This window comes from Pyrenophora tritici-repentis, chromosome 10 (assembly GCF_003171515.1).
Source record: "Pyrenophora tritici-repentis strain M4 chromosome 10, whole genome shotgun sequence".
In the NCBI taxonomy this organism is placed as follows: Eukaryota; Fungi; Ascomycota; class Dothideomycetes; order Pleosporales; family Pleosporaceae; genus Pyrenophora; species Pyrenophora tritici-repentis.
The window spans coordinates 2,201,510-2,219,741 of record NC_089399.1 but is presented as its reverse complement, the minus strand read 5'-3'; the positions used below and the strand labels follow the sequence as shown (position 1 = coordinate 2,219,741).

The following is an 18,232-nucleotide window of genomic DNA, read 5'->3' as shown; positions in this document are numbered from 1 at the left end:
GCAGCAGTTTTTGTAGGCAGGGAGCCCGTGGACGACACAACCTCCGGGCCATCCTAGGTAAGCCACAGCTAGCTACCAAAGCCATCCAGTTTGTAGAACAAGCGCAGATCCTTGGGCATGTTGGGATCGAAGACGCGTAGACGACAGCCGAGCGCTAGAGGGAGACTGTAGGTATCGCGGCCGCAAAATACGAGGCAGCACGCCTCTACGAGCCTATAAGCACAGCATACTGTTAGTAGAACCATTATCCAGATGAGGTGGCAGCCAGATTGTAGATAGTGGTGGAGGGGAAACGGCAGGCCTCTAGGAACAGCTGGCTCCCATAAGGGAGTGACGTGGGGCGGCGCGGATTAACGTCTGCGCGGCGTCGGCTGTTGGCTACGCCAGCCACGCCGGGCATAGCTGCGGAGAAAACGCGGCTGAAACCGAGTAGGACTCAATCAATCAATCAATCAGTAGGCAGGGAAAAACACCACACACAGCGAGAACTTGATTTTTGGAATTCAGTCGTTTTTTCGCACTCAAACGCTCGCTCTTGACGCCAATTGACTAGCCAGCACTCAGCCGTAGCGCCCACTGCGACTGACGTGCCATGGCGACACCGTGGCCTCAGCAGCCCGCATGGCCAACACCATTCCGCGAGCACGCTACACGACTCAGCACCTACCTTCAGGACGCGCTGACCTGCATCGATCGCACTCAAAGCCAGCCCGTACCGGCAGACCTTGTCAAGATCATTATCCATGGCACCCTGACATTCATACTGAAAGTGCAACACGCCCCCGACCTCAGCACGGTATGCGACGCGCTTAGCATCCTGCAAACCGAGGCCAAAGCGACCTCGGACAACACCGCGCGAATGCTCGACGCCGTCAAACAAGAACTTAAGACCGAACTTAAAAATACAACCGACACTGTCCACACAATCGCTGCAAACGTACAACTGAACATAAGAGCTGGAGAGGAAGCAAAGACAGCAGCCAAGGAGGCGGCAGAGGTAGGTAAAGCCAGCCTAGAGATGGCAAGACGGATCAAAAATGCAGGACCACAGACAGGTGGCGCGCTCAGCTATGCTGCGATGGCAGCGAGGGGCGCGACGCTAGCAGGTACATCGAATACACAAGTTCCTAGAATGCCTTCTTCTCAGACGCAGCGTGAAGTCGTCGTGACTATTAGAGACCCCAATACAGTACAAAGCCTGCGGGCGATGAACCCGCGCAACCTCAATGCGCACGTAGAGCGCGCCATCGCGCAGAGCGGAAATGAGAATATAGCTAGCATCAAGGTACTCTCATCAAACCAGCTAAAGAGCGGCGACCTTAGCATCAAGACAGCTACCAGCACTGATATAGAAGCACTAAAGCAATTCGCCGACGATTGGGTCCACCGCGTCGGCAACAGGGCCACCCTACGGATCACGACTTACGGCATCATTGCACACAGCATACGCACTAGCACAATCGACATGACTAGATTCGAAGAGACGAGAAATCAGCTACTGCTGGACAACAAGCCGTTCATCCCGCAGGCAGAAATTAAGTACATAGGATGGCTAACACGCAACGCACCTACGAAAGCCGCCTCTAGCATTATTATAGAGTTTAGTAAGCCAGAGGACGCCAACAAGATCATTGACGAGGGCCTCATCTGGCAGGGCGAGGTCTTTCAGTGCGAGCGATACGAGCGACAGTGCCGAGTGAAGCAGTGCTTTAAGTGCCAACACTACGGCCACATAGGAACCCAGTGCAAGGCAACAATCGCATGCGGATACTGCGCGCAAGAACACGAAAGTCGAGACTGCCCGTCGAAGCTCGACCGGACTATCCCCAGGAAGTGCGCCACCTGTCGAGGCGAACACGAAGCATGGAACTACCAATGTCCTACTAGGAAAGAGGAGAGGGCGAAAGCGAAGGCTGCATACGACATGCGCCCATACTACCACCCGGTTACGGAGACAGGAGGGAGAGTTCCACTAGAAGAACCAGTAACCGCCACCCGAAGGAGCAGACTCACGCAAGCCGCTGTATCGACGCAGCCAACACCAATCACCAGGAACCGATCCCAGACCGGACGAGGGCAGAAGAGGACTAATGCTGGAACCACCGTCGATCCAGCAGAGCAACAGAACCCACCAACACAGGCGAGCGGCAGCCAAAGGCCGCAGAGGCATATCATGCCCACTCGGAGGGCTATGGAAGCAAACGGGAATAGCACGCGACGAACACAGGGCGGCAACAGCCAGCACATGGAAATCGACTCTGACAACGAAGCATGAATAGACACAATAGACTAAACATATTACCAGACTCCGCAACAATCAATCGGATCGGCATGATTGATTCCTATCTAGGTTAAAGGCTGCCTAATGAAGTAATTCTTTAACCTATATAGGAATCAATCATGTCAATCGATTGATTGTTGCGGAGTCTGCATATTACAGTACAACGTACGCAAGTCAAGAGACATGGTCATGGCGTCATTACTACGTGACCCAGGGATCTACGACTTCGATATTATCGCTATTCAAGAGCCATGGAAAAACCCATACGCAACAACCACACATCACCCAGCCAAGAACAAGTTCCACCTTTGCTACCCAACAAGCCACATAGGAGGAATAGCTAGAGTCTGTTTCTTTATTAACAAGAAGATAGACCAACTAAGATGGCGCTTTGAGGAACGAACTAGAGACATCTGCTCTATAATTATAGACCCAAAAGACGACCAGCAACAACAAGAAAGACTAGTTATCCATAACGTCTACAACCCGCCGAAGACTTCGAGTAACCGACAGAGCGTACTACCACAGGTACGAGAAGCGTTAAGACAATATCATACGGACGAACAAATACTGCTTGGTGACTTTAATCTCCACCATCCTCTATGGGGAGGGCTAAATAGAGAGGTCGCCGATCTCGAGTCAGAGGACCTGATAGACATAATAGGAGACTGCGCACTCCATAACACTCTCTCACCAGGAACGACCACATATGAAGAAGGCCGCTCGCAGTCGACGATTGATCTCTGCCTCGTAACAACAGGACTAATCGACAAAGTCATTAAGAGCGAAGTAGATAGAGGTCTAGACCACAACTCAGATCACCTACCAATAAGCACAACGTTAGACCTTACAGTACAACAGCTTAAGAAGGAGCCGCGCAAAGATTGGAAGAGACTAGACGAGAAAGAGTACACGAAAGCGCTAAGACACGCCTTACCTCCGCTTCGAAGACCGCTCACAAAGGCAGCGCTTGACGCATACACAGGTGAGGTGACAGCCGCAATCCAGAACGCGATACACAAGGCAGTGCCGGAGACTCAACCCTCTACCTACACCCGGGAAGGATGGACTGAGGAATGCAGAGCCATCCTAGCTGAGACAAAACGGCTGAAAAGGGTACACAGTCAATACCATACAGAAGAGACCTGGGAAGCGTACCGCGCCGCGAGGAACCAAAAAGCGAGAACAATTAGCAAAGCCTTACGCAAAGCACACAGAAACCGCATAGAGCAAGCGACAGAGTCACCAGACGCGCTGTGGAAGCTAGCAAGGTGGGCACGTACGAGGCATGACCAGTCAATTGGATCCATACCAACAATACAGCACCCTGACACCCGATGTGAACTAGAAGACCCAGCAGAAAAGGCTGAGCTGTTCCGAGACGTCTTCTTTCCAGCGCCACCAGAAGCAGACTTGGGAGACATAGAGAATGCTACATATGCAGGCCAGATCGACATGCCACCAATCGAAGAAAAGGAGGTACGGACAGCCATTCGAGCAGCATCACCCCTCAAAGCTCCAGGTCCGGACAGGATCACGAATAAGGCGCTGCAAGCCGGGATCGACCTAATAGCAGTCCATCTAACGAGGATCTTTAACCAGAGTCTGCGACTAGGATACTGCCCAAACTCATTTCGAGCGTCCATCACAGCTGTCCTACGCAAACCCGGCAAGACCAACTACGCAGTGCCCAAGGCATACCGTCCCATCGCGCTACTCAATACCATTGGCAAGGTTATGGATGCAGTGATAGCCAGGAGACTAAGCTACCTAGTGGAAACCCACCACGTGCTACCGCTGACCCACATGGGGGGAAGGAAGCACCGATCCACAGAGCACGCACTACACGCCATTACGGCGAAGATCTATGAACGGTGGAACAGCGGAAAAGACGGCCAGGTGGCCAGTCTCTTGCTGCTAGACGTGACTGGAGCCTTCGACAACGTGTCTCACAAGCGGCTGCTCCACAACCTACGAAAACGCAAAGTCGACGAAAGGATAGTGCGCTGGATAGCAAGCTTTTTAAGCGGTAGACACACCTGCGTTCTAGTCGACGGGTATAAATCCAAAGACTACGAGATAAACACAGGCATCCCCCAGGGCTCGCCACTCTCCCCTATACTCTATCTCTTCTACAACGCAGACCTAATCGAGCAGTGCAACGAGCAGACGGACGCTATGTCAGTAGGATATATCGACGACGTTGCTATCCTCGCCTGGGGCAAGACCACAGAACGAACGTGCGAAGTGCTAGGTAGACTCCGCAACAATCAATTCAATCCGGTCACTCTCCTAGACCCACTTACCTATCTAGGTAGGGCTTAAACTCCTATAGGTAACTACTAGGCTTAAAGCGGTAATCAATCAATCCAATCTGAACCTTCTAGGACCCACTTAATTGATTGTTGCGGACTGTGGTGCTAGGCACAGTACTAGAGAAAGCACAGCGATGGGCATCGACACACGCATCTGTCTTTGCTCCCGATAAATTCCAGCTAACTCACTTCACAAGATCACGCAAACGTATCAACGTCGATGCGCCCATCCAGACAGAGTGGGGCGAGATAAAGCCGTCACCAACATGCAAGTACCTCGGGCTAACCCTGGACAATAAACTAAAGTGGAGAGAGCAAGTAGAGACGATCAGACAGAAGGCAACACGCACAGTACACATGCTAAGCAGCCTCGGCAGCTCTACCTGGGGCGTCCGTCTGCAAGACATGCGCAGACTGTACGAAGCCATCGCACTCCCACAAATGATGTACGCTTGTTCCATCTGGTCCAACGCCAACCTCAACGACAAGAATCGCGCCTACACGCATAAGACGATAGATGCCCTGCGCAGTATCCAAGCAAGAGCAGCGCGAAGTATATGCGGAGCCTATAGAGCAACCTCAAGGGCTGCACTTGACGTAGAAACGTTTCTCCTTCCAATCGAACAGCAGATCTGGAAGCACAACGCAGACGTAGTAACTCGACTATCTTCGTCTAGGGACATCGCGAAAACCGCAGGCTTTGAGCTAAGAGAACCAGCACCAGTGGCCATGGATAAGAACTACAGAGCACACAAGAGTCCTTGGCAGAAGATCTATGAGGCACTAAGGAGCAAGCAAGTGCGCAATCTAGACAAGCAAGAGCATATCCCGCCATTCATCACGCCTCCATGGCAGAGAGGGCCGCACACCCACATCGAAGGCAATGCAGACAAGGCCCGAGACCGCCACGACGCAGAGTGTGCAGCAGACAACAGCCTTAGCATATACACCGATGGCAGCGGCATCGACGGCGAGATTGGCTCCGCAGCGGTATGCCCACTCACACAGCAGACACTGTCTGCACACATGGGGCCAAGCACCCTATCGACAGTATACGCCGCGGAGCTGCAAGGCATCAGTTTGGCACTACAGATCGCGCGGAGATACGAAAACGAGCACGGTGAACGGAAGAGTATAGCCATATACACGGACAACCAGGCCGCTATATGGTCTATAGCCAAGGCAGAGGGACGATCTGGCGCCTACATCCTCGGAGAGATCGCGCAGCAGGTCCAGGAGCTCCAGGACAAAGGACTAACCGTAACCGTTCGATGGATACCGGCCCACGTAGGAATCCCCGGAAACGAGGCCGCCGACCAGGCTGCCAAGGAGGCAACTGGGTGGAGAGAGGACGGCCGCAGCCAGCTACCAGCAAACCCGCCCTCGCAATTGTATCCGCTCAAAACAACGCTCAGGAGATGGTGTAAGACACAGGCAGAGAGGGCTTGGATCAGCGCATGGAGGGAAGACAAGAGAGGCCGCGCGACATATAGACACACGCCGACGCCCACCAAGAAAGTGCTGCAGCTCCACGAGAGGCTCAGCAAAAGGGAAAGCGCGCTGTTGGTGCAACTGCGAACCGAGAAGATAGGCCTCAACGACTTTCTCTTCAGTCGACACGTCCCGACCATTACTAACCCCCGCTGCAGCTGTGGAGAGAGGCGGCAGACCGTCGCCCACGTCCTCCTCCGCTGCAGCAAGTATAAGGACCTCCGGAACCGTATTTTCGCCAACCTGTCCGGACGGAATAGTCTCAGGACTATCCTGAGCACGCCGCAGCTAGCCACCAAAGCTATCGAATATATGGAACAGACGCAGATCCTTGGGCAAGTGGGGATCAGAGATGAGTAGACGACGCCGAGCGCTGGGGGGAGACGGTAGGTACAGCGGACGCGACAGACGAGGCAGCGAGCCTCTACGAGCCTAGAAACATAGCATGCAATTAGTAGAACCGCTATCTAGATGGCCGGCCAAAGCATATAGATGGTGGTTGATGGAAGACGGCAGGTTGCTGGGGACAGATGGTCTCTCTCAAGGGATGAAGTGGGGCGGCGCGGATCAACGTCCGCACCGCGTCCGCTGTCTGCCACGCCTGTCACTCCGGGCATAGCTGCGCAGCACGCGGCTGAAACCGAGTAGGAGTCAATAAATAAATAAATAAATCAGTAGGCAGGGAGCGAGGGTCATGCTGCCTAGAGCCAGAGCGAGTAAGGAAAAGCCTGTGCTAAGCGAGACAGGGGTAAGCGTGGGATGACAACAAAGCCGCGTGCGCAAAGCGGAAGCTGCAAGTGCATGAGAGTGTATGGAACAGACGCAAATCCTTCGGCAAGTGGGGGTCAGAGATGAGTAGACGACGCCGAGCGCTGGGGCGAGTTTGTAGGTATAGCGGACACGACAAACGAGGCAGCGGGGCTCTACGAGCCTAGAAACACAGCATGCAATTAGTAGAACCCCTGTCTCGATAGCCTGACAAAGGACGTGTAAATAGTGGTTGAGGAAAAACGGCAAGCCTCTGGGGACAGATGGTCCTTTTGGGATGAAGTGGGGTGGTGTGGATGTTGATCCGCACCGCGTCCGCCGTTTGCCGCGCCTGTCACTCCGGGCACAGCAGCGCCGCACGCAGCTGAAACCGAGTAGGAGTCAATTAATACATAAATAAATTTGTTGAAGAGATGAACTATTCCGAATTGACCACAACGAGTATAATAATGAAACCCATCCATCCTTTATACATATCCATTGCAATCTGTGCTGTCCTCCCTGGGATCCAATCGTATACTCACTTCCCGGATGCTATGATTTGGCGGGATGTCAAGTCACTTGATCTGCGCCCTGTGGAGATCACTAACGTCTAACGTGAACGCCCCATGGCCTCTTCCAATGCACCCTGCATCAAGGAGAGATCATTGCTACTTGTAACAGAGAACTCCTATTCGTATCAAATAGATTATCACGCTTAAAGGCAGCAAGGAGTATAAAGAAGGTAGGCGGCTTAAGAAGCCAGAGCTCCCAGAGATTAACCTAAGTTAGGAATAGCCCATGAATGCTTGCTCGCCAAGTCAGGCAGGGACTTTTGAAGGGCACCTTTGTACCGGTGGGTAAATTGGATGGTGGGGTGCGCATTACGTGTCCCACGCATTGCTTGTCCGTGCACTGTACCTGTAGAAAAAGCCCCCACAGCGTGCGCAATTGCCTCCACCTGGAACTACCTGCCGAGGGCGCCATGTTAATGCCCCAAAGAAACTTGTGTATTGAAAGTTGATCGCAAGGTTATAAACGCTTTTTTCATGCCCCGCACTCGCGTTACCTTGGCATTACACTGCTAACGGGCTCGACTCCTTCCACCTCGACAATCTTGGAGATGACGGCTTCAGCCGCTTGTGACAACATGGCGCTCTCTAGATCACAGTGAGTTCTTCCAATGTGGGCGACCGTGTTTGGCCGGGGACGTGTTCGTCTCTAACATTTACATAAGAACAGCGAAGCCGTTACCCGAGGGCAATGTATCCGCTACGATTTTTCCGCCAATCCGGGCTTGCATTTTCGACATGGACGGACTCCTCATCAACTCTGAAGATATTATTACTCTTTGCACGAACCGACTTCTCGAAAAGTACGGCAGGCCTGCCTTTACTCGGTCGATTCGAGTCCAGCTCATGGGCATCCCGGACTCAACAAATGGCGACATATTCCACAATTGGGCCAAGCTGCCTATTCCGCGCGAGCAGTTTGCTCAAGAGTTGAGGGAGCAAATGCAAGCTCAGTTCCAGAGCTGCGAACCATTGCCTGGTGCGAACAAGCTTCTTTCCGATCTTAGTCATGCGCGAAATTCCTCAGGAGACAAAATCAAATTAGCGCTGGCATCTAGCAGTAAGAGCCATAGCTTTAGATTGAAAACTTCAAAACCGGAGACGAAGCAGTTGTTGGATTTCTTCGAGCCAAAGCAGCGGATTCTGGGCGACGATGCACGACTGCGAAAGGGTCGAGGGAAGCCGGCCCCTGACATATACCTAATTGCGTTGCAATCATTGAACTCGGCGAATGACGCGGAAGATATCATCAAGCCTAACGAGTGTTTGGTATTTGAAGACAGTGTAACGGGAGTAGAGGCCGGAAGACGCGCGGGGATGAGAGTCATTTGGGTCCCGCATCAAGACGTGGCGGCTGAGTATGGAAGCAAGCAAGAACAAGTGTTGGCTGGGAGAATGGGGATGAATGCGCTTGGAGATGATTGGCAATTAGGGGAAATTGATGACGGCTGGGCTGAGTGTATATCTAGTCTGGAAGAATTCAACCCTCGAAAATATGGTCTCGAGATTGTATAATCTATACAGACAAATGAGACTTATCATCGAGCCCAAAAAGCAACGATCTCGTCGAAATCTTCCGTGGTCAAGCTATTCATATCTCGATCCTCTTGAGTTATTTCCTTTCTCAAGCGGCATGCAACTCTAAAGGCAATGGACGCCTTTTGACTTCTACCTAGACTCCGCAACAATCAATTCAATCCGGTCACTCTCCTAGACCCACTTACCTATCTAGGTAGGGCTTAAACTCCTATAGGTAACTACTAGGCTTAAAGCGGTAATCAATCAATCCAATCTGAACCTTCTAGGACCCACTTAATTGATTGTTGCGGACTGTGCTTCTACCTGTTGCTTCAAACAAGCGGCCCTTGAGGAAGGTTGTGCGAGCAATCTCGTTCTTGTGTGCACTTGGGTCAACAGACCAGATATCCAGCGCCATATTGGCCATGGTACTAAGAAATAGTTAGATTAAATCTCACATATGCTTTTGAAATAGCAAAACTTACATCGATTCTTCACTTCGACCCAAGCGGAGCAGGTGCTCCGCAATTTTGTGAGCGACATTCGCAGTGTAGAAATCCTTCTCACCCACCGTCGCGCGCATGTGGCGCATTGCTCGCTGATGAAACTCAAAACTCTCATCCAATCGATTCTGAGCAGCACGAAGGTTACCAAGTGCATACAGAACCAGTCCTGTTCTGACAGACTCCCTATCGTCTTTGCCTAACGCCCTTTCTCTACCCGCAAGAGTTTCCGAAAGAAGCTCGTCACACTCTTCCAGCTTTCCTTGTGCAAGAAGGGACCAGCTCAGGTTAACCTCGCCAGACCGGGGGACGTAGTTACCAAGAGCTATACGAATCCGTAGTGCTTCCCTGAGATCAGCCTCACCTTCTTCGTACCTTTTATCCTGAATGCGTGAGATGCCTCGCTCTGCGTATGCAAGATACAATCTCTCGTCAGCAGTTCCCAGTTCTTTGCAAATGTTGGAAACCAGAGCGAAAGACAATTCTTTATAGACGCGACTTTTATCGAAGTCGCTTGCGTCCATGGAGATAGCTCCTAGGCAGAAATATATGTCTGCAAGCAGGGAATCCCGATCAGGGTGTACAGAGGATTCGCAGATGCTGCGAGCAGTCTCAAAGAAGCCATCAAAATCCTTTGTTCTACCGCGTTCTTTCTGATACCTGGCCAGGTTAGATCAAGCAGCAAAGAGCTTGCATATCCTCTACGTACCATGCAGCCTCGTTCAACAACTTTGCAAAATGTAATTTGGTGGCGTCTGAGAGATCTGATATTGTTGACCAGAGCTGATGTATCCTTAGAACGTGAGGATATATCGCCGCACAAACAGGCCACCTCCCAACATGCAGTCTGCCACCACTTGATTTGGGCTGAGGCAATTCTGGCTCTTTTGATGGCTTGGGCATAGCCGATGGCCAGTCCGCCCAAAGAGTTCGTACGATCAGATCGAACATAAATCGCTTCTTGACCTCGTCCATCGTTGTCATGATCACTTCCTGTACGATGCGATGGACTGATAACTGCTGTCTTTGCTTGTCTCTTTGAACAAGCGATGACTGTAAGAGATCAGTCCGCAGACTCCGCAACAATCAATCGATCGACATGATTGATTCCTATATAGGTTAAAGAGCTACTTTATTAGGCAGCCTTTAACCTAGATAGGAATCAATCATGCCGATCCGATTGATTGTTGCGGAGTCTGTCAGTCCGAGCCTCAATATAAGCACTCTTCCTGAACTGCGCGCCATCCGAAAGTAACATGACTGATGCTTCAATCAACAGATCCTCTCCAATAAAATCCGGGTCGAGAAACGAAATCAGTTCCAACAGCTGCCGCGCATGAGGCTTTAGTTTCTCAAACGCCCAAACAGTGGACAGAGAGTGAGGATATGTGATCAAGTTAGCATCGAACTTTGTCTCATAAAGATTGGCATGTTCTTCATGATCTGTATACAGCTCAAGAAATTCAGGCAAGGTCAAGTCCTGTCGGCAAATGACTCCTGCCATCTGTGAGATGGCCAAAGGCACACCGCCTAGTGCTTCGCAGATTTTGTTCGCAGTGTTGGTCTCGGATTCGTTGGAAATGGGTGTAAGATGGTTGAATAGCGACAAACTATCCTGTTGTGTCAATGGTCCGAGATCCAATCCTGATGTCCTTCCTGTAAATATGCGTTTAGCCAATGGATCACGGCTGGTGATAAGAATTGATCCACTGCCCTGAGGCCAGTAGTCCGCCAGGATCATTGGATCGTCTGCGTTATCAAACACAAGCAACCAAGTCGCTTCTGACCTCGCTTGATCGGGCTGACCAAGCTCATCGTACCCAGATAGCTGCTTTTGAGGATTAGAGAGCCACCCTTTTACGATCTCTCTACTGACAACCTGGCTCTTGCACTCCGATGAGTCTTCGAGTCCCAATGCCAGCGATATTTGCTGGTAGTGATGGTCGAGTTTTGCAATCTCGTCTGCTGTCACCCAAAACACCGCATCAAAGGCAGCTCTATGTCGGCGGCAGAATTCACGAGCTATTTCAGTCTTCCCAATTCCTCCAAATCCACAAATTGCAAACTGCTGTAGAGCCGTGCCTGACGCTGTCACTATACTCTTCGAAGGCAAGAGCTCAGCCGCAAGACGTGCCAAGATGTCTTCACGGCCGCAGAAGTTCTCATTTTTCGGATTTGTGTTGAGTAATACGCAAGGTAGATGGACATATTTTTTCGGTTCGGTGTTCGGGGCTGCGGAATGAACCAACTCAAACCCCAAAGGTGTAGTCCCTTCTGTTGCTCCATTCGAAGGCCATTCCGTGGCTGTATTGGAAGGGTTTTCGGAGAGATCCAGGTGCTCGACTAATTATCGTTAACGTTGAGTGGTGAGTAAGCTTAGTCATCAACCTCACTTTGAAGTGGTGTTTCGCTGATCGTAGGCGAGTAAGCGCTCATTGTTGCGTACTGGTAATCCTCTTGAACCATTAGCGTCGTACTAGAGCTCGCCGAGATCTTCTTAACCTACGTTCTCTCAGCCGAAGTGCAACAAGCTGCACAGCATCTACCGAGACTTTGTGCACAAACTCATTCAACTCCCGTAAGCCTTCACCACCGACGCTTTCAGTGAAAACACATGTATTGTGATGGTCGAGGTTTAAGCCAACGACGGTTTCCATGGGAGAATGAGTCAAACAGACTTCACGGTTGACCAACTAGAAGCCTAGGTCAGTATCAGGACGTAATCAAGGACTCGGGACACTGACCTGTTGGTACTTTGAACGCAGGGGCGTTGAACTGATTCTAGACTCTCTCAGCTCATAGGCAGATAGCATGGGTGCAGTGATCGGAATGGTCTGGTCTGACTTGGTCTTGGTCTGGTCTAGACCGCCAAGACTTGGTCTGGTCTGGCGATTTTTTGAGACCGTGGTCGGACCGGTCTAGATGATCGGACCGGTCCGGCTATAAATAGGTCCACGTGACTAGATCTTAGACTAATCTAGCCAGAAAATTTAGCACAATATGAGTCATTAAGATCAAGGTAAGTCTTCTACTTACATAGAACAATCAAGTCCTTAACAACCTACTTATATACTATTGTTATGGAGCCTTCAACACCAACCTCACCGTCCCCATCGAATATTATAAGACTAGATTTAACGTCTCTTACTCCATCTCCTATCCCCACGTCATCACCCACCCCTATACTATCACCCACTCCTATTCAATATCACGAATCTCCAGATGAGTTCGTGCAGGGCGGTATCACGTACGTGAAACGTGCAATAATTGCAAGGAAGGATTTCCGTCAAGGTACATCACACATCTGGAAGTACGGACTCCAATACATTCGAGATAGCGATAAGAAAGAGGTGTATTACTGCCATGAGTGCAGGGTTGGGAAGAGCAAGCAAGAGTTGTTTGTCATCAATGGCACTTCTAGGATCCGGAATCACCTGGAACAGAAGCACCAGATTGATCCCCAGAGTGGCATCAAGCGAAAGGGTTCTGTACGGAAGTCTATAATCGACCAGCAAAAGGATGGGGCTGCTTCCAGCATCTTTTTCTGGAAGGAGTCAGTAGAGAAGTTTAAAGAGCTTCTAATTCGTTGGATTGTGTACTGCCATATCGCCTTCTTTCAATTAGAGAACCAGTACTTTCGTGAACTACTCCTCTTTTTAAATCCGGCACTACTCAACCACCTCCCGAAGGCTGCGAAGACTATCCGAAGCTGGGTAATGAATGCATTCATATCGAAGAAGCAACAGCTTAGGGAGGACCTACACCATTCACGGAGTAGGATCTCTATCTCCTTTGATCTCTGGACTTCACCAAACCCTTACGCTATCCTAGGCGTCGTCGCTATGTGGATTGATACTACCGGCATGCGACGTGTTACCGCTTTAGGTATGCGACGTATATACGGCGAACATACTGGAGAGAATCTTGGATCGGTGGTCCTTGAATTGCTGGAAGAATACGACATTAGCGGAGATCAGATTGGATACTTTATGCTGGATAATGCCTCGGCAAATGATACCGCTGTTGAGTTTATACTCAAGGATCTCTGCCCATGGATGAAGTCAAAACAACGTCGTCATCGCCGGCTGCGTTGCTTGGGCCATGTCATCAACCTCTGTTGCCAGGCGTTCCTTATGGGGCGAAACTGTGAGAAGTATCTTGCGAAGCTGGAGAAGCATCATCAACGTGGCGACTATACGAAGGTGGAAGAGCTCTGGAAGAAGTTCGGATGTTTGGGTCGTCTTCACAACCTGGTGCGATACATCAGGCTTACTCCACAACGGCGTGAGGAGTTTGCTACAATTATTATCGGCGGAGATCTTTCGCAATTCGACGGGCTTGAGCTTATCCAGAACAACTCGACCCGCTGGAACTCATGGTTTTATTCGATTACACGTGCATTAAATGTTCGAGAACGTTTAGAGCTCTTCTCGGCTCGTCATGTACCTGGAAAGGGCTCCGTAGGGATCGCGAACTTTAAGCTTGATGGACAGCACTGGTTTGAGCTTGAAAAGATTGAACTCGCTCTCAAAGACTTCTATGCTGCAACTTTGCTTTCTGAAGGTAAGAAGACGTCACTTGCGGACTGGTTTTCAACTTTGGACTGCCTTCTCCGGGAGATAAGCGAGACGAAGGATCACTACCACGACATCCACACTGAGGACGATAACAACTTTACATGGAAGTACCTTCAAGGCTGCGCTGATGCTGCTTGGTTAAAGTGCGTTGAGTACTATAACAATCAGCAGCTGAATTGGCAAAATCGATTCCCTGAAGATACTGACCTTCCACCGGCATATTATGCGGCTCAAATCCTTGATCCATATCGCAAGTGGGGATGGTTCAGGCAAGAGTGGGTTCTTCATGGCGACGAAGAGAAGAAGAGGTGGTTTGAAAACGCACAATTAGCGGTGAAGCATCTCTGGGAGACAGAGTATAAGGGAAGGTACCCTGTCGAGATGCTGCCACCACCAGCCAGGAAGGAGAGAGATCCTGACCCAGCATTTGATCGCCAGCGGGAACATAAGCGCATTCGAATAGACGCTCCAGTTTCTACAACTGATTTGTATGAACAATACATCTCTACTGACCGGCTTCATAACGAAGAGGCAGGTTGCAATGAGGCTATTGCGTACTGGCTATCTCGCTACGACTCCCAACGAGATCTCGCTCGCTTCGCTCTAGACATGTTTGCGATCTCGCCTATGTCGGATGAATGCGAACGTCTTTTTAGTAGCGCGAAGCTTACTATCGTCGATCGCCGTGGTAGGCTGAAGGCAGATATTATAGAAGCGTGCGAGTGTCTCCGGGCCTGGTATGGAAAGCCCCAAGCTGAGGGGAACAGCGATATCGAGGATAGTGAGAACGAAGACGACTAGATTGACAGTCAGTAGTAAAACACATTTCCTCGGCTTCCTTCTTTGCTTCAGCCTCATTCTTGGCGGTCTTGTTGGTCGGACCCAAGGTTGTCAGTAATCAATATCTCATCAATATTGTTGTTTGATTTGTTTGATTCGGAGCCAACCAACTAACCAACAGTTAGCCACTGTATTTCTGTCAATCAATCAACCAATCTTGAGAACAAAATGTTGATAGGATTGGTGTTGTTTGATAGTAAGCGAGGGAGGGGGATACCTAGGTGAGGCCTCTGGGATAGCTGCTCAACGACGAATTCTTAGTGTTGGATCTTGCTTACTAAGCCTACTCGCGTGTAAGTTATATGACCTAGGTTCCATCCCATCTCTCACTCACTCCAGGCTAGTACGTACGAGGCTTAGCGCCCACAACGCTAGCTGGCAGAGACATAGATCTCAATTCCTGTAGCACAATACACAACACGATTCACACATGTTCCATTCCTAGTGCTACTGACATCAGGCTTATAACATTTAACAACACCTTACTTTCTCGCGGCTCCGGCTTACTTTTAGCCTTATCCATGCCCTCTATACCAGCAAAACGCAAGCCCGAGGCTGCCGAAGAAGCTGATACTCCCTTCAAGCGAGCACAACGTACGCGCAAACCTACGCTCAAGGCGCTGTTGGGTGACGGCAGCCAGCCAACCCAGCCGATAGAGCTGCCAGAAAGTACGCCGGATCCGCCTACAGAGCCGCCTACAGAAGTTATCGAGCCGCCCACACGGGCTATTGAACCGCCATGTAAGCCTGTACAACAACCCGAGGAGCGCCCTCGGCGGGCATCACCACTGCCTATTTTGGCTGCCTCACAAGCCTCTCGGCTCACTGATGAGCCAGCCTGGGAGTCGCAGTTAATGTTTGATAAGCCAGAGGACTCTATTGTACAGCCTTTAGCTTTCTCTAGCGCTGCCACTGAGGCTTCGGTGGAGGAGGATAGCGCTGTGAGCGTCGATTTTCGCGACTTTGAGGGCGTCGATTGGTCGCGATTAAAGGGGTTTGTCGCGCCGCTGAGCACTCCACGAGGCAAGGCAAGCTGGATTTTTCAACACGGCTGGCGTGTCTGGAAGGAGGGTACTCACCACCCAGATGAGTTGTACTTTGTGTGCAAGTACTGTCATATTCATAAGCTACCTAATGGTGTACACCGAGTAACGAAGTCAACCACTGCCGCCAACGGGCACCTCCAGCTTGATAAACCTGGTCATCGGCTCAGCAAAGACGGTCCAATCCTAAGCAAACCTCTCCGCAAACATGGACAACAATCACTTCGTCAGGCAGCTCTAAGCGGTGTCAAATTTAGTCTAGAGGCGTACAAGACTATAGGAAACTTCGACGTACAAGAATTTCGGCAAGCAGCTGCGCTCTGGCTGGTCGACAACAACAGACCACTCCGCGAGTTTGAGACGCCGGCTTTTCGCAAGATGATCAGGCTTGCTAATCCTGAGGCAGAGGCGGCGTTATGGAGGTCTCATAACAGCGTGTCAGCGTTCGTGATGAGGTTGTACAGTTGGCTACGACCTCAGGTGGTGCGCGCGTTGGCTGAAGCCGAGAGCAAGGTACATATAAGCTTCGATGGGTGGACGACAAAAGGCGGCAAACGTGGCTTCTTTTCTGTAGTTGCTCACTACGCCAACAGTAAGGGCGCGATAGTTGACCTACCCATCGCGCTGCCGCAGCTGGTGGGTGCCCACACTGGTGAGGCGATAGCTGACGCTGTAACCAAAATCCCTGCAATCCTTCAGCATCAATCGCAGCAAACTCGGCTACTTTGTGCTCGATAACGCTTACAATAACGACACCGCTGTTAACAAACTCGCCGCGATGTACCACTTTTCTGCCTCCGATCGCCGCCTCCGCTGCGCTTGCCACATACTTAACCTTGTTGGCCAAACGATTATGTTCGGGAGGGATGCTGACGCGTATAACAACGCCCTGGAGAACACAAAGATGGAGGATTTTTACATGAAGGAGTGGCGGAAAGAAGGACCGCTTGGCGTGTATCTTGATATTATCAACTACATCAACCCGCCGAAGCAGTGGAGCATTTTTGAAGATTGCCAACGCGAGGCAGTTAACAGCATGCCCACAGGCGCCAGCGGCGGCACTCGCGAGCCAATTAAGCCGTGTGTTACACGTTGGAACAGCTATTACGACTGCTTTAAGCGCGGAGTTCAGCTCCAACAAGCTATCAACGCATACGCCACGTACCACATTCGCGAGACTGAACAGGCTGACGAACAGGCAGCTATTAGAGGAAACAAGCTGCCTGATGTGCCGCGGTGGATGAGGTCAGACGGCCTTACGGCGGCTGACTGGGCGGTGATTACTGAGTACATGGCGATACTGCAGCCGCTCAAGTTTGCTACAGATCGCCTCCAAGGCCGCGGCAAGTGTGGCCGTTTTGGCGCACTCTACGAGGTGATCCCAGTATTTGAGAGTGTGATAACTGAGCTGGATGCACGCCTTCGGCCATACGAATCGGTCAACCACGAGCCATCTGAGGCGCCCGAAAATCACATCCCGATCAACCTGCGAGCCGCGAGGCGAAAAGCGAGCAATTACTTTACTAAGATCCTCCAAAGTCCCATTTACTACGCAGCTACGGCACTATATCCACGATATAAAACATACTCTAAGCGCTTCTGGCGCAACAAACCTACACAATTGAGCACCGCGCACGCGAAGTTTCTGCGGGTTTGGGCTGCCTACAAGCCTGCCGCTGCTGCCACAACACCAACCCCTGCGCCAAAACCTACCATGAGCAGCTTTGACGACGCTATCGACGCTATACTAGATGAGGACGGCGAGCATACAATGGAGGTGGAGGATGAGTACGATAGCTGGTTAAAAGAGCCTATATGGACGTCTGATCAACACAAGGAGGGTCCAACAGCTGTACAGTACTGGTTATCGTTGAAGCCGAAGTATCCACATCTTTCACGATTGGCGATCGACGTGTTGACTATACCCGCCTCCAGCTCTGATTGTGAGCGCGTTTTTGCGGGAACTGGCGATATAATTGAGCCACAAAGGCGGAAAATTGGCGCGCAGTTACTGGCTGCTTTGGTGTGCTTGCAACGGTGGACTCGTGCAGGTTTTACAACACCAAGCACGACAACAGCAGCAAAGCATACTGATGAGGAGCTCACGGAAGAGTTTGCGATAGGAACGTGGGAAGAGCCGCCTGCAGAATTGTCATAGAAACGTCCCTTCAGAACCTTAAGTCTATCAATATTCAATCAATCAAGCAACCAAAAATTGGCTCTTCAGTCTCATCAACTCAAACAAACAAACTGTAACCCTAAGAAATGAGCTAATCAATCAACATCTACGCCTCAAATGTTGGTTGTTTTGTTTGTTGACTTCTCTGGTCGGACCGGTCTGGTCG

At 50.8% G+C, this 18,232-nt stretch overlaps 9 protein-coding genes across 9 annotated transcripts; 7 read left to right on the top strand and 2 right to left on the bottom strand.

The window, feature by feature from the left end:
- Positions 1-592: 592 nt before the first annotated feature.
- PtrM4_046740 (uncharacterized protein) lies at positions 593-2,275 on the top strand (the record flags this gene model as incomplete). Its single annotated transcript, XM_066104685.1, has 1 exon — positions 593-2,275. The coding sequence occupies one exon, from the start codon at positions 593-595 to the stop codon at positions 2,273-2,275; it is 1,683 nt and encodes a 560-aa protein (XP_065959249.1).
- Positions 2,276-2,464: 189 nt separating this feature from the next.
- PtrM4_046730 (uncharacterized protein) lies at positions 2,465-4,606 on the top strand (the record flags this gene model as incomplete). Its single annotated transcript, XM_066104684.1, has 1 exon — positions 2,465-4,606. One exon carries the CDS (start codon positions 2,465-2,467, stop codon positions 4,604-4,606), a length of 2,142 nt encoding a protein of 713 aa, XP_065959248.1.
- Positions 4,607-4,953: 347 nt separating this feature from the next.
- PtrM4_046720 (RNase-H domain containing protein) lies at positions 4,954-6,447 on the top strand (the record flags this gene model as incomplete). Its single annotated transcript, XM_066104683.1, has 1 exon — positions 4,954-6,447. One exon carries the CDS (start codon positions 4,954-4,956, stop codon positions 6,445-6,447), a length of 1,494 nt encoding a protein of 497 aa, XP_065959247.1.
- A 1,537-nt stretch (positions 6,448-7,984) lies between these two features.
- On the top strand, positions 7,985-8,921 carry PtrM4_046710 (haloacid dehalogenase hydrolase; the record flags this gene model as incomplete). Its single annotated transcript, XM_001936522.2, has 2 exons — positions 7,985-8,004; positions 8,072-8,921. 2 exons carry the CDS (start codon positions 7,985-7,987, stop codon positions 8,919-8,921), a joined length of 870 nt encoding a protein of 289 aa, XP_001936557.1.
- Positions 8,922-9,207: 286 nt separating this feature from the next.
- PtrM4_046700 (tetratricopeptide repeat domain containing protein) lies at positions 9,208-10,402 on the bottom strand (the record flags this gene model as incomplete). The annotated part of the gene is made up of 3 exons (XM_001936521.2): positions 9,208-9,355; positions 9,410-10,087; positions 10,137-10,402. The coding sequence occupies 3 exons, from the start codon at positions 10,400-10,402 to the stop codon at positions 9,208-9,210; spliced, it is 1,092 nt and encodes a 363-aa protein (XP_001936556.2).
- A 187-nt stretch (positions 10,403-10,589) lies between these two features.
- Positions 10,590-11,863, bottom strand: PtrM4_046690 (AAA-16 multi-domain protein; the record flags this gene model as incomplete). Its single annotated transcript, XM_066104682.1, has 2 exons — positions 10,590-11,770; positions 11,821-11,863. The coding sequence occupies 2 exons, from the start codon at positions 11,861-11,863 to the stop codon at positions 10,590-10,592; spliced, it is 1,224 nt and encodes a 407-aa protein (XP_065959246.1).
- A 644-nt stretch (positions 11,864-12,507) lies between these two features.
- On the top strand, positions 12,508-14,805 carry PtrM4_046680 (uncharacterized protein; the record flags this gene model as incomplete). The annotated part of the gene is made up of 1 exon (XM_066104681.1): positions 12,508-14,805. The coding sequence occupies one exon, from the start codon at positions 12,508-12,510 to the stop codon at positions 14,803-14,805; it is 2,298 nt and encodes a 765-aa protein (XP_065959245.1).
- Positions 14,806-15,365: 560 nt separating this feature from the next.
- On the top strand, positions 15,366-16,625 carry PtrM4_046670 (Atrophin-1 domain containing protein; the record flags this gene model as incomplete). The annotated part of the gene is made up of 1 exon (XM_066104680.1): positions 15,366-16,625. One exon carries the CDS (start codon positions 15,366-15,368, stop codon positions 16,623-16,625), a length of 1,260 nt encoding a protein of 419 aa, XP_065959244.1.
- A 40-nt stretch (positions 16,626-16,665) lies between these two features.
- On the top strand, positions 16,666-18,045 carry PtrM4_046660 (Dimer-Tnp-hAT domain containing protein; the record flags this gene model as incomplete). Its single annotated transcript, XM_066104679.1, has 1 exon — positions 16,666-18,045. The coding sequence occupies one exon, from the start codon at positions 16,666-16,668 to the stop codon at positions 18,043-18,045; it is 1,380 nt and encodes a 459-aa protein (XP_065959243.1).
- Between the last annotated feature and the right edge of the window lie 187 nt (positions 18,046-18,232).